This window comes from Suricata suricatta, chromosome 10 (assembly GCF_006229205.1).
Source record: "Suricata suricatta isolate VVHF042 chromosome 10, meerkat_22Aug2017_6uvM2_HiC, whole genome shotgun sequence".
Classification (NCBI taxonomy): domain Eukaryota; kingdom Metazoa; phylum Chordata; class Mammalia; order Carnivora; family Herpestidae; genus Suricata; species Suricata suricatta.
This window is the reverse complement of record NC_043709.1, coordinates 10794780-10809158: the sequence shown is the minus strand read 5'-3', so window position 1 is coordinate 10809158 and position 14379 is coordinate 10794780. Positions and strand designations below refer to the sequence as shown.

At 55.2% G+C, this 14379-nt stretch overlaps 1 protein-coding gene and 2 long non-coding RNA genes across 7 annotated transcripts in view; 2 read left to right on the top strand and 1 right to left on the bottom strand.

Moving 5' to 3' along the window:
* The window catches only part of LOC115304796, a 19134-nt gene extending 16359 nt beyond the window's left edge, over window positions 1–2775 (top strand). The window contains exon 3 of the long non-coding RNA XR_003914606.1: window positions 2597–2775. This is a non-coding gene — a long non-coding RNA (uncharacterized LOC115304796). The remainder of the gene's footprint in view (window positions 1–2596) is intronic.
* Window positions 1–14363, bottom strand: part of FOXRED2 (FAD dependent oxidoreductase domain containing 2) — a 22200-nt gene extending 7837 nt beyond the window's left edge. For 2 of the 5 annotated variants that reach the window (XM_029955114.1, XM_029955112.1), the window contains exons 1-7: window positions 13160–14073; window positions 11035–11286; window positions 10641–10904; window positions 9338–9504; window positions 6137–6302; window positions 4609–4850; window positions 2610–2780 (exon numbers count right to left, since the gene is read on the bottom strand). In XM_029955114.1, coding sequence (XP_029810974.1) covers window positions 2610–2780; window positions 4609–4850; window positions 6137–6302; window positions 9338–9504; window positions 10641–10904; window positions 11035–11286; window positions 13160–13707 — 1810 coding nt within the window. In that variant the 5' untranslated portion in view covers window positions 13708–14073. Of the gene's footprint in view, window positions 1–2609; window positions 2781–4608; window positions 4851–6136; window positions 6303–9337; window positions 9505–10640; window positions 10905–11034; window positions 11287–13159; window positions 14074–14104 lie in introns of those variants that run through there. The other 3 variants (XM_029955116.1, XM_029955115.1, XM_029955113.1) reach the window with 2 other exon arrangements.
* On the top strand, window positions 4563–6463 carry LOC115304797. Its single transcript, XR_003914608.1, has 3 exons — window positions 4563–4828; window positions 5323–5394; window positions 5680–6463. It is a non-coding gene; the product is annotated as an uncharacterized LOC115304797 (long non-coding RNA).
* Window positions 14364–14379: the final 16 nt, after the last annotated feature.

The following is a 14379-nucleotide window of genomic DNA, read 5'->3' as shown; positions in this document are numbered from 1 at the left end:
CCATATGATACTGTCGATAGATGCAGAAAAAGCATTTGATAAAATACAGCATCTTTTCTTAATAAAAACCCTCGAGAAAGTCGGGATAGAAGGAACACACTTAAACATCATAAAAGCCACTTATGAAAAGCCCACAGCTAATATCATTCTCAATGGGGAAAAGCTGAGAGCTTTCCCCCTGAGATCAGGGACACGACAGGGGTGTCCACTCTCACCACTGCTGTTTAACATAGTGCTGGAAGTCCTAGCATCAGCAATCAGACAACAAAAGGAAATAAACGGCATCAGATTTGGCAAAGATGAAGTCAAACCTTCACTTTCTGCAGATGACACGATACTCTACGTGGAAAACCCAACAGACTCCCAGAAGCCTTCTAGAACTGATCCAGGAATTCAGCAAAGTCACAGGGTACAAAAGTGTGAGCAGGGGAGGGTCAGAGAGAGAGGGAGACACAGAATCTGAAGACAGGATTCAAGCTCTGAGCTAGCTGTCAGCATGGAGCCTGACATGGGGCTCGAACCCACAAATTGCGAGATCATGACGTGAGCCAAAGTCAGACGCTTAACTGACTGAGCTACCCACGCGCCCCTGGTTGCATTTTTATACACCAATAATGAAGCAACAGAAAAAGAAATCAGGAAATGGATCCCATTCATAATTGCACAAAAACCAAGGAATAAACCTAACCAAAGATGTAAAAGATTTGTATGAGGAAATCTATAGAAAACTTAAGAAAGTCGAAGACACAAAAAAATGGAAAAACATTCCATGCTCATGGATCAGAATAAATATTGTTAAAATGTCATTACTACCCAAAGCAATCTACACATTCAATGCAATCCCAATCAAAAATGCACCAGCATTCTTCTCAAAGCTAGAACAAACGATCCTAAAATTCATATGGAACCACAAAAGACCCCGAATAGCCAAAGTCATATTGAAAAAGAAAACCAAAATGAGAGGCATCACAATCCCAGACTTTAGCCTCTACTACAAAGCTGTCCTCATCAAGACACAACGCACATCAGGGCACAAAAACAGACACACAGACCAACGGAACAGAATAAAGAATGCAGAATTGGACCCACAAACGTATGGCCAATAAATCTTCGACAAAGCAGGAAAGAGTATCCAATGGAGAAAAGCCTCTGTAACAGAAGATGCTGAGAGAACTGGACAGCAACATGCAGAACAAGGAAACTAGACCACTTTCTTACACCATCCACACACACACACACACAAAACTCAAAATGGATGAAGGACCTGAGTGTGAGACAGGAAATCATCAAAACCCTAGAGGAGAAAGCAGGAAACAACCTCCTTGACCTTAATAGCAGCAATTTCCTCCTCGACACATTCCCAAAGGCAAGGGATTCAAAAGCAAAACTGCACTCTTGGGACCTCATCAAGATAAAAAGCTTCTGCAATGCAAAGGAAACAATCAAGAAAACTAACAGGCAACTGACGGAATGGGAAAAAATAGTTGTAAATGACATATCGGATAAAGGGTTAGTATCTAAAATCTGTAAGGAACTCACCAAACTCCACACCCGAAAAACAAATAATCCAGTGAAGAAATGGGCAGAAGACATGATACTTTTCCAAAGAGGAAGTTCAGATGGCCAACAGACACATGAAATGATACTCTCAGCATCACTCATCATCAGTAAATACAAATCAAAACCATACTGAGCTACCATCTCACTCTGATCAGAGTGTCTAAAGTAAACAAATCAAGAGACTATAGATGCTGGTGAGGATGTGGAGAAACAGGCACCCTCCTACACTGTTGGTGGGAATGTAAACTGTTGCAGCTGCTCTGGAAAACAGTGTGGAGGTTCCTCAAAAAACTACCAATAGAACTCCCCTATGACCCAGCAATAGCACTGCTAGGGATTTACCTAAGGGATACAGGAGTGCTGATGCACAGGGGCACATGTACCCCAATGTTCATAGCGGCACTTTCAACAATAGCCAAAACATGGAAAGAGCCTAAATATCCATCACCTGATGAGTGGATCAAGAAGATGTGGTTTACATACACGATGGAGTACTACATGGCAATGAGAAAGAATGAAATCTGGCCATTTGTAGGAAAGTGGATGGACCTCGAGGGTGTCATGCTAAGTGAAATAAGTCAGGTGGAGAAGGACAGATACCGTATGTTTTCACTCATAAGTGTAACAGGAGAAACTTAACAGAGGACCATGGGGAGGGGAAGGGGGGAAAATAGTTGGGGAGAGGGAGGGAGGTAAACCATGAGAGACTCTTGAATACTAAGAAGAAACTGAGGGCTGATGGGGGGAGGGGGAGGGTGGAAGGGAGGTGATGGGCATGGAGGAGGGCACTCCGGGGGATGAGCACTGGGTGTTACGTGGAAACCAACTTGACAATAAACTATTAAAAAAAAACGACATTCAATTCGGCAACTTCAGGTGTGCTGTCCTGGGAGGGGGGTCCTGTGGACATCTAGTCTACCCTGTGGATAACAGAATTCTCAAGTGTAGATTTCTAGATGTGAATCCTGAAACCTCACGGGAAAGAGATCTCTCTGGGCTTCTTTCAACCCCCAGCTCACTGACCTTGTCCTTCTAGGGTCACCAGTTACCTGCATAGAAGCTTCGCAAATCGGTGTCCAAACAGTTCTCCAGGAAGCGCCTCAGAGGTAAGATGTGCCCCACCGGGGCGGTCCAGTCCGTCAAGAAGTCTTCCACGATGTGGTGGATGGCTGTGGGCCGAGGCAGCGCCCAGTTGGCAGGGCGGAATCTCACCTCCTGCTCTGTGGGGAGGGGAGGGGGGCCGCGTCAGGGCCCGGCGGCTGGGCTCCCCATCCTGGAGCTGACGGCGTGGTTCCCACACACCCCGGGTGCCTCCCAGGCTCCCTGGCTCTCGGCGTGACTGACGCCCTCTGTGCGGGGCAGCGGCCGGCCTGCTCGGCAGCCATCTCTGTGTCTGCAAGGCCGGCACGAGGAAGAGTCTAGATCTGTTCCTTGCGGTATCAGAAAGCGGAACCAAGACTAATCACTTGCACTTGGTGTTTTTCTAAGACGTGCACGGATGGAGGGCCCCTGTGATTGCTTCAGAACTGCTCTTTCTCGGGGCGCCTGGAGGACTCAGCTGGTTAAACATCCGATTTCATCTCAGGTCATGATCTCACAGTCCATGAGTCTGAGCCCCACATCGGGCTCTGTGCTGACAGCTCAGTCTAGAGGCTGCTTCGGATTCTGTGTCTCCGCTCTCTCTACCCCTCCCCCACTCACACTCTGTGTGTGTGTCTCTCTCTCAAAAATAAACATTAAAAAAAAAAGGGAACTGCTCTTTCTGAGGAGACTCAGCGGCCCGGCATGGCCAGGGGTCTCGGCGCTCATTGAGCCCCGTTTCCCACCTGGTGTGGACTCCCTTCGGCGGTGTCCCAGGCGGACGGCCATCAAGCCATGACTCGACCACCCTTGTCCTGGGGAACTCGAGGGGCGACCCATTCCACTGCTGACAGCTTTGAGTATTAGTTGCTCCTGATTCTGAATATAAGCCTATGTTCCCGTCACTTTGACCTGCTGATATGACTTCTGCCTGGGTTAGAATACGTCTTCCAAGTGACAGCCCTTCAGTTTCTGGACAGGAACGTGTTCCCGGGGTGGGGGTGGGGGTGGGGTTCATCTACTGGAAGCTATTCTGTGCCAACCACCACAGTGGCATTCTGTGGATTTTTGTTTCAAATACTCTATTTATGTTTATTTATTTTTGTAAGAGAGAGACAGAGTGCAAGCAGGGAAGAGGCAGGCAGGCAGACGCAGACACGCAGACACACACACACACCCACACCCACACACACACACAATCTGGAGCAGGTTCCGGGCTCAGAGCTGTCAGCACAGAGACTGACACGGGGCTTGAACCTGCGGACTGTGAGATCATGACCTGAGCCGAAGTCGAACGCTTCACTGACTGAGCCACCCAGGCGCCCTTACTTCATTTTTTAAGTCATCTCTACACTCAGCATGGGGGCTTGAACTCACAACCTCACCATCAAGAGCCCTATCCTCTGCTGACTGAGCCAGCGGGTGCCCCGTACTGTGTTTTTTTCATCTCCTTTATCTTCACACAATCCTATCGTTATCCCTGTTACAAAGGAGGACACGGAGTCGCAGAGAGTGTAAGTAATGGTCCAAGGCCACACAGCCGGAGGACAGCCTGGGAACACTGCCCGGCTCTTCCGTGCCTTCTATGCTGCACCCCTGTGTTAACCCCGTCCGGCTCCTTTCCTCTTCTGTCTGAGAGTCAGTCTCTGGCTCCCCCCAACCCCCTCCACGCTCAGCCTCTCTGGGACACACAGAGCAAGACAGTGGCGCCTGGAGGAGATCATGACACTCCCTGTGTGGCCTGTGCCAGAATCTGGGAACATTGTTTCTCATTCCGGGACCCTTTGCCTCATCTGCCCTATGGGCGGAGTCTCCTCCCCCGCCCCCCCCATCACTTCCCTCCCCTCCCCATCCCCTGCTGCCTGAGTCCTTCTCTGTCAGCTGAGAGTCCTGTGTGGGGGCTCAGGGGTGACAAGGTGACAGACAGCAGGTCCGAGGGGTGTCGGGGAGAGCAGGAGCCCGGCTCACCGGTGGGGAGGCCCTTGTAGTAATAGATGACGGGATGGAGGAAGTTTGACTGCCACGCGTCTCCCGTGTGCCCCACGGACCGGTCGTAGAAGAAGACGTCCTTGTCGGGCCCGGAGAAGTCCCTGCCGTACTCCATGTTGATGACGAAGAGCCCACGCCCGGCCCTCCTCCCTGTGATGCTCTCCAGCTGGGCCAGCATCTGCACGGGGAACTCCTCCAGGTACTCGAAGGCTGTGGCATTCCTGGGGACAACGGCAGCACGGCAGGGTGCGACCCTCAGAGCTGCGGCAGAGGCCAGAGGGGCACTTGCGTGTGTGCACGCGTCTCCTGTGCCAATGGCGTGCGGGCTCCCGTCCTCTGCACGCATCTCACTTGAGTGTGACTGACCCACCTGGGTCCCGACTTACACAGGGAACAAGTTCCAGAAAGCTCTGAGTGACCTGCAATGTGTCTGGGAAAAGGGTGGCCCGGGGCTAGATACAGTCACGGGAAAGCCCTGGGAGGGAGCCTCGGTGTCTTGGAGGGACAGGAGGCAGACCAGTGTGGTTAGAGTGGCCTCGAGCAGGGCAGGCGGAGGGCGGGGGGCGGGGGGGCGCTGGGGACAGGTGGACGAGGGCTTGTGTGCACCATGACGGGAACGCTGGGTTCCGTGCGGGCTGAGAATGGAGGCCACCAGCCCAGAGAGTGCTGCGCAGGGATGAACGTGTGACTCAGGTTCTAAGGGGACCGCCTGGCTGCCGTGTTGAGAGACCGTGGAGCAAAGGTGCGAGGCTGCAGCAGGTTCAGGTGAGAGACGGGCTGGGGGGTGGGGGCTGGACCAAGGTGGGGTCCGCACGGGGTGGGTGACAGGTGGCAGACACTTGACAGAATTTGAAAGGAACGCTTATGGGGTGTAGGGGTGAGTCAGAATGTGGAGAGCGGGTATGGAAGAGAGGAGGCGGGTGCGGGGTATCTTGCACTGAGCACTAGTGAATTCCTTGCGTGTCCCTGAACTTGGCGCACTGTCGCTCTCCCTGGCTGTGGGTCAGGCTGCTCCCTCTGACTGAGAGATGGTGTCTGACTTGTCCTCAGGGCACCCTCCCCCCTGCCTGCTCTGCTGTGTGTCACCTGTGCCCTGCCACCTGTCACTCAGCTGATAAGGAGACATCATGGTCCTGGCCCGAGGGAGGCCTTCCACCCTCAGCGCTGCGGTTTACCGCTCATCCGCTTGGTGCCAAATGCGACCAGTTACCTTCACGCCTGCCTGCAACCTAAGGGTTGTTATCCCCAGTCTGCAGAGGAGAGAAAGGCTCAGAGAAGCTACGTGACTTGCCCAAGGTCACACAGGTGGAAAGCGGCAGGGCTGGGAGGCGCACCAGGTCTGTCTGTCGAGCTTGTGGTGTTGATTTCACTGATTCTGCCTCCCCGCTCCCAGAATGGATCCCCGTGTCCCCTGAAGGTTCGCTTAGGAGGGAACTGCAGGCCACTCCACGCTGGGAACAGGCAGAGAGGAGCTCCGACCAGTGAACGGTGAAGCTGGGCTACTCACTCCTTGAGCAGGGCAACATCGGCCAGCACGCCGAACATCTGGTAGAGCCCGGAAGCCTCGTTGACGCGCCGGACGATGGAGCTTGTCAGCTGTGAGACGGGGTGCTCGGTGGAGGGCCAGGCGACGCTGTGGTGGCGGTGCTCCAGCAGGCGGTGGACGGCACGCACTGAAATGGCCAGAGGGACGTACGGTCCCTGTCGGCTGCTTGGAACTCCACACACGCTCGTGTGCGTGGCTCCAAGGTGCCTCTGGCGGGGCTCGGTCGGTTAAGGGTCTGACTCTTGATTTTGGCTCAGGTCACCATCTCATGGAGTGAGTTCGAGCCCCGCATCGGGCTCCGTGCTGGGAAGTCCAAGCCCGCCTGGGATTCTCCCCATCTCCTCTCTCGATGCCCCTCTCCAGCTCTTGCTCTCTCTGTCTCTCAAAATAAATAAACTTTAAAAACAAATAAGGGGGGGGGGCGCCTGGTGGCTCAGTCAGTTGAGCGTCTGACTTCAGCTCAGGTCATGATCTCACGGCTCGTGGGTTCAAGCCCTGCGCCGGGCTGTGTGCTGACAGCTCAGAGCCTGGAGCCTGCTTCAGATTCTGTGTCTCCCTCTCTCTCTGACTCTCCTCTGCTCACGCTGTCTCTCTCTCTCTCAAAAATAAATAAAACATTAAAAAAAAGAAAAAAAGAAGATGCCTTTGGAGCAGGGTCAGTCGAGGTTTCCTACCAAGGGCCAGATGGGCTGTAGTTTGGGCTTTAAAGCCCAGTCTGTCCCATTGCTCAGTTCTGCTCCCGGCATGAGCACAGCCCGAGTGGGTAGCTGGGTGGGTGGGTGGGCGGGGCTGGGGCTGCCTCCAGGCCAGAGCGTGCCCCTCGTGCTGCAGGTCCCCTGAGCGTGGAAGTCCAGCCCTACCCCTCACAGGTGCCAGATCAACCCCGGACACTGAGCCTCCCTGTGACCCCGCTCCCCTTCCCGGGGTTCCACTTCCCTCAGGGACTCCCAGCTGGAAAACCTTTCCGTGCCTCCTGTCCTCCAGAGCCTGAACCCAAGCTGTCGCTCAGTCCTGCTGATGGAAACAGAAAAGCGACAGCTGTCTGAAACGACAGGCAGACGCTTTGCTGCGTATCTGGGGCGGCCGTGCACAGTCGTGGAATCGGGCCTGCTCCTCCAAAACAAATCAACACCACATCCAAACCCAAGGAAGGCAGGGACACACACAGACCACGCGCATGACAGGGGACTTGGCTGGCCAACAGTCACAGGAGGGGCTGGTCGGCCTCCCCAGATGTTTGGCTCTGGAGGAAACAATGGCCGAGCGGAGTTTTGCACAAGGTCAAGGGACGGCACAGCTCGTGGGGTCCGGGGAGGGGCCCTGACAAAAGGGGCCACAATCTTGAGAGCGCCTGGCACATTCTGAAAAGCAGGCAGGCAAGGGACCAGGCTGGAGGGGTGAGCTGGCATGGGCCTGGCAAAGTTCAGAATGGCGCGCCGAGGAGCCGGAGCCTTCCCAGGGGAGCGGGGAGCCACTGAGAGCAGTCAAGGAGGGGAAAGAGATTTTTCTGTTGTTTGTTTACAGAAAGGGTGTTTTGGCGGGTGACTGGAAGAGAGACAGGAGGGGGATGGGCCAGGTGGCTGGCATGTCCTCCCGTGTGGTCACGGTCTGTGCCGTTCACATTTCCTCTTCTGCTGCAATCCTCTGCCTTACTCTGCGTCTGGCCTCCCGTGGGACCGGTTTCCCGGGTCTGAGCAGGATGTGTGGCCACGTCACCCCTCCCCCAGCAGGATCCTCAGCTGATAGTAGGGACCACACAGCAAGCCAGGACTGCTCCCCGTTTGCCTGCAGCTCAGTGGTCAGCTGTGAGTTTTAGAATCAGACATGTGTGGATTCACATTAGCGTTCTGCCAACGGGCTAGGTGACTTTGGGCAAGTTACTTAAGTTCTCTGTGCCCGTTTCCTTATCTGGAAAATGGCGTTGAAGTAACAGGGGCTGCCATGAGGACTGGGTATGGGAGCTGGGGAAAGGTCAGGGGGCAGAAGGAAGCGGGGGGCAGTGGGGCAGAATCTTCCAGAACAGCAGGTGCAGGAAGGGTAACATGCATGGGAACAATGATGAAGATTTTTTTTCTTTAAGAAAAAATTTTCTGTTTAGTTTTGAGAGAGACAGAACGCGAGCAGGGGAGGGGCAGAGAGAGAGAGGGAGACACAGAACCTGAGGGAGGCTCTACGCTCTGAGCTAGTTGTCAGGACTGATCCCGACGTGGGGCTCAAACCCACAAACCGTGAGATCGTGACCTGAGCCGAAGCTGGATGCCTAACCAATGAACCACCCAGGCGCCCCGAGGACTTCTTATCGGGGAGACACAGCTCAAGGGACAGACGCTCCTCCTTCTGGATGTGTGTATGTGTTCAATCTGCGGATATCTGGCTTCCAGATAGCAAACATGCTCTCTGGCTCCCTTCTCTGAGTCACTCATCGCCCATGGGACTTAAAATACGTCATCTGGAAATAAACATGGTTATTTCCCCTGCCAAACAGGAAGAATAGTCAAATGCAAAGATGAACATTAAGCCGCTGGGAGTCATCAAATTAAATACAGAATTGCCAGGATGCAGGACACAAGGCCCTTGTGGCGTCCATGGCAAAATCAACTGGTCCACATAACACTCACCACACAACCACGTACCTGTCCGATAGCCTGCGGCGCAGAAAATTTACACCCTCACGGCTGATATAATCCGACTGCAACATTTACTGAAATCTGTTGGTACCCGGACAGTCTGCGTAATGCTTCCTGGCTACACCTCCCCACGTACTGTAATCCTTACAACAGCCCCACAAGGGCGGAAAGTTCACCTCGTTTACATCTCTGATGTCACCCAGTCTGAAAGAGGCTTCCAGAGAGGTCGTGAAGCCTCACCTCTCAGACCACCCAGCTGGGGAGGCACCCACAGTAGCACCCCAAACTTGGCCTTCTTGCCAATACCTGGTGCCTCGCCGGCTTGGCATGTAAGATGCCAACTCCCGACGTACTTTAGTTTCACACCTTATCTGACACTTTGCTAGACGTACCCTCAGACCATGAACACCTGTTGCAATCTGTCCCGGACAGGGGATTTCAGACCATCAATGACTGGTAAGCAATCTCGAGAAGGCTGCTGGGCATCAGGAGCACGTTTGCAAACCCTGGGGCTTATTCTCCCTGCCAGGCTCACCTGTGTATCGGAATCCGTGGATGAAGCCCCCGGCAGACTTCCGGTAATCCACCGAGTGGCTGGCAGTACCCAGGACAAAGAGACCCCGGCTTCCTTTGGACTCGTAGCTAGCTTTGATCAGTGGGTACTTCTTGCTGAATTCACCCCCAGAAGACAGTCGGAGGGACCTGGGAGTGGAAAGCTTTGTTAGTGAAAATCACTGCTGTGTATGAAATGCTTATGCTGTGCTCAGCAATGAGCTGAGTGTGAGCACTTTATATGCCTTTATTGCATTTATTTCGTTATTTTTTTTAACATTTATTTTTGAGAGAGAGCACACCCATGAATGGGGGAGGGACACAGAGAGAGAGAGAGACACACACACACACACACACAAAATCGGAAGCAGGCTCCAGGCTCTGAGCTGTCAGCACAGAGTCCGACGCAGGGACTGAACTCATGAACCGCGAGATCATGACCTGAGCCAAAATCGGACGCTTAACTGACTGAGCCACCCAGGGGCCCCTCCTGATTTAAACCACACCGTGACCCTAGGAGCTGGGTATAATGGTCTCTACGTAACAGATGGGAATAACTGAGGCTCAGGTTAAAGATGTGGCAGGTCAGGGAGGGGGTGAGGATTCAAGCCTGAGTGGAGGCTGGGCTCCGGGCTCCGACTTGACGGGACGGGAGTCTGGTTCAGGACTTCCAGTTTCTCCTTGTCCGTCGTGCTCTGGTCAGAGGAAAATGAGACACTGGACAGATTTTTTAACACCAAACCTTGCCAAGGGACGGGGGCGGCAACATCTAAAGCAAAGGAGTTCACAACACAATTGGAAGCGATGTCGGAAATGACTGTTTTGTTAAGGGTATGGGATATGCCAAGTACTTTCTGGATTAATCCTGACAACAGCCCTGTGAGAAAGAAGGTATGATCCCCGTTACCAGACACAGCAGTGAAGTAACTGTCCCAGAGCCCCCAGATTTGCTAAGTGGAGAATCTCAGACGGACACCTGCGTCCTTAGCCACCGTTCAGCAAATTCATCATCTCATTCTGCCTTGGCTCATCTTCCCATCTCTCAGGTAGAGGATCGCGACACAGATCGCTGCTGCTACAGGATGGAGGGCTCGGGGCCATCCGTCCTGTGAGGACAGACAGCTCATGCCTGGGCGGGAGACCAGGCGGCATCCACATCTGCTGTGACAGGGCAGTCCTGAAAGCCACTGCCACCCCACTGCACACTGTCTTCGCTCACCCCACCCCGGGAGGCGTCAGAAGGGGTTTGCTAAAGTGCTCCCAGCTACTCCCTCGTTGGGACTCACTTGTTGAAAATGGAGAAGTCGAAGTTCCAGCCCAGGCAGCGGATGACCCGGTCGTAGGCCACGCGCATGGCGAAGTTGTCATTGTCGTCCTGGGGGAGGGTGATGGTGTCTGCGGTCTGGTTGCCTTCCTCCAGGAAGAACTTGAGGGTGACGTGGAACTTGCCCTCATGGTCCTTCACGATGGCCAGATCCGTCAGGTCGGACTCAAGCAACCCATCCAAGGACTTCAGCTGGTAGGTGTCCAGCAGGCCATTGTTGATGGCCCTGGGGCCCGAGGGAAATGCCAAGAGAGAGAAAGGCGTCCGTACGGGGGACAAGGAGGCTCAGAGGAAGGGGTGGTTGGTCCGGTGGGGTCAGGAAGGGCTTTCGATCCACGAGCAGCCGCGGAGCGTACCTGAGGTCTCCAACGTAGTGGGTGGCCCAGGACAGCCGGACGCGGGAGCGGCTCAGCATGTGGATGAAGTTGGTGACACCCAAGATGTTCTCGGCCGTCTCAAAGGCAGAGTTACCCCGCCCCAGAATCAGCACGTTCTGACCCTCGAAGTCCTTGGGGTCCACGGACACAGACTCATAACCCTCTACGTGTTCGTAGCCCGGGAAATCGACCTGGTTGGGGACCGACAAACCGGTGGCAACCAGAAGGACACTGTAGGGAGGGGACAGACAGTGGATGGCTTAGTCTCTCAGCTGTAAGACTACTGCGCAAAAAGCACGCCCCGAATCTGCGGCCTGGCTCACCTGCCTCACCCAGGTGGCTGGCTCCTAAAAGAACACAGGAGGGGCGCCTGGGTGGCTCAGTCCATTAAGAGGCCGACTTCGGCTCAGGGCATGACCTGAAGTTCATGAGTTCAAGCCCCCTGTCAGGCTCTGTGCTGACAGCTCAGCGCCTGGAGCCTGTTTCGGATTCTATGTCTCCTTCTCTGTCTCTGCCCCTCCCCTGCTCATGCTGTCTGTCTGTCTCTCTCTCGATCTCAAAAATAAACATTAAAAAAAAAAAAAAAGAACATAGGCAAACGTCCATTCCTTCACCCGTTTAGGGACCTGTCCCAGAGAATCTGAGAGATGTCACCCCTGTCCTCACTGAGCCCACTCCAGCGCACAGTCTCCTTTACATGTTCCTGAGATGATCCCAGACATGAGAATCAACCTGACTCTCTGAGAAGGTGACACAGGAGAAATCGAATCATTCACCTAATTCTGGATGCAGCGGTGAGGCCAGCCATCACCCCCCGTGGTGAAAATGACCACCCTCGGTGGTCTACTTCCTCTTTTCTGACCCGCCTGGCAGATGCAAACAACTGCTGAGCAGTAGTTCATCCCGGGCTCCTCCTGAGCGCTCTGTGCATCATATTACTGCCCAAAGCAACCCCGCGTTGGGGTCACTTGGCCCACTTTCCAGGTGAGGAGACACAGGCCCCGCAGGCCCACGACAGCAGAGCCAGAGCCTGAAACCAGATCAGCCTGATTCCCCAGTCTGGCTCTTCATACTGGTGGATGCTACGTCTGGTAGGGGCACAGCTGGGAGCGGGATCCTGCGGGGTGTCTTGGTAACAGGCGGTTTCAAAACCAGACCTTCCGACCCTTGTCCACGAAGCTCAGATCTGACTCCTCTGTGCTTGTCGCTAGGTTGTCTACACCCAAGAAGGCCCAAGCCTTCTTTCCCTGGGGCTGTAATGAGCAAGGAGCACGGCTGGGCCTCCGGTAATAGGCATGACAATTTGAACTCTGGGCACCTGCCTGGAGCCAGGTGCCAGGCTAATGGCCAGAGAGGGAGAGGAAGTCTGGTGTAGCAGAGAGAACACAGGCTTTGGGGTCAGAAAGACACGACTGCAGCCGGACTGCTTCCGAACTGTGTGACACAGCACCAGTTAATCAATTTCTCTGAGCCTCAATTCTTCATCAGTAAAACCGGGACCAGTGAACTACTCCCCCCCCCCCCCCGCCCCCCAGTCCTTGTGGGGATTAAAGAAGGTAAGACCAGTTGTGACCGAGTGTGGGCTGTCTACACAATATCAGGCTTTCTCCCAAGCAAAAGCAAGCTTACACCGAATGCTGGTGGCCCTGCCTGTTGGACCTCTCACTCCCGTTCAGTCCTGAAATCCCACTGAGCCCATCTAACACTTGCTGGATGTCCCCCCCCATGTATTTGGGGGAACACTAGTTCTAGGAGATGCTCTGCCGAAAGAGCTTTGTGGGTATCTATGTTTAGGCGATGCTGAATGCCCAGTGCTGATGTGCCACAGCGAACATAAAATTAAACACTGACAAATCTTGCAGGAAGGTGCTGGTTAGTATCTTCCATGCACATGTGATTGTAATTTTCTTTTGGTGGGGGGGACACACTTGGGCAATGTTTGCTGAGCTGAATCTCTTAGCACTGCATTTCAGGGGGAGCAAGGAGTGGCAGAAAAGGCCGTATTCTCTCATTTCTGCCAAGCCTACGGGCCATCCGAGGGTTGTCAGTTCCCCTAGGAAAGGCCCCGGTGTCAGCACATCGGCTCCCGGGCCGGGCTCCTTACCTGCACTGGTGTGCGTGGCCCATCTGGTCGATCAGGATGAAGTAATGGCCATTCCAAGCCTGCCGATCCTTGTTCAGGGTGACGTGGGCAATGGTCGTGTTGTACAGCACGTGGAGCCCCAGCCTGTCTGCGAAGTCACCCAGGTAGCGCACCATGTCGCTCGCATCGGGGAAGTAGGCGCTGGAGTAGTGTCTGAAGAGCAGCCGGGGGTCGTGGCTGAGCAGAGAGTTCCAGTCGTGGCGGAGGTTGAACTCGGCGTTGGCCTTGCCCGTGTGCCGCTTGTTGATGCTGATGAGCTTGCGGTGGCGTGGGTAGCGCGAGAAGAAGCTGCCGGGCCGCGGGGCGCGCTCGAACACCGCGTAGTCCCTCCCGGCCCGCTGCAGGAAGTAGGCCATCTGCAGGCCCGCGGGCCCGGCGCCCAGAACGCAGTAGTCCCGGTGCGGGGGCCCCGAGGTCGGGGCCGCGCTCGAGCACAGAGCCGGGTGCAGGGCGAAGGTCAGAAGCAGCCCCGGCGGGCCCCACAGCAGGGTTGCGGCCAACAGGCCCATCCTGTGGCGGACCAGAGAAGTGAGGCCTCGCGCCCTGGCTGGCCCCTTGAGGACCGGGGAGATGGGCGAAGGACTGGGGACCGAGAGAAGGGCAGGGGCTCGCCTAGGCGCTTGCCGCAATCTGGGGTCAGGCCACGACCAGACCCCAAGGCCCCTCTGAGCTCATTTACCTGCCTTCATCTTTTCAAGCTCAGACCTGTGGCTCCCCCCAGGAATCCCAAACGCCTTCATCCCCTCGAGGGGCTCCGTTCCCAGGGGCGCCACCCTCCTTATTTCCATGGTAGTACGAGGGTGGGTGTTCCCCCATTCCTCCCCTAATTTGAAGGGTGCCCAGCACCTTTCCCCGACCCTCCCCAGCTGAGACCCTGGTGCTACTCCTCTTTGGCCACGCCCCCACCTTCAGGTCCTAGACCGAGGGAGGTGTGGCCTGTAGGCCCCGCCCCCTCTAGGTGCCGGTCGCGCCGGACTGCTCGGCCACGTGACAGGGACGACCCAGAACACCTGCCGCCACGCGGCGCTAGGCCGCAGTCCTGCCGGCGCGCGCTCTCCGGGGGCCGCTCCCCACGCGTGCGCGGTGCCCACGTCCGCAGCACCCGCTTCCCCGCCCGGAGCGCAGATGTCCGAGCCGCGCGGGAGGCAAACTGCAGTCGACTGGGTCCGCGCCTGGCCCGC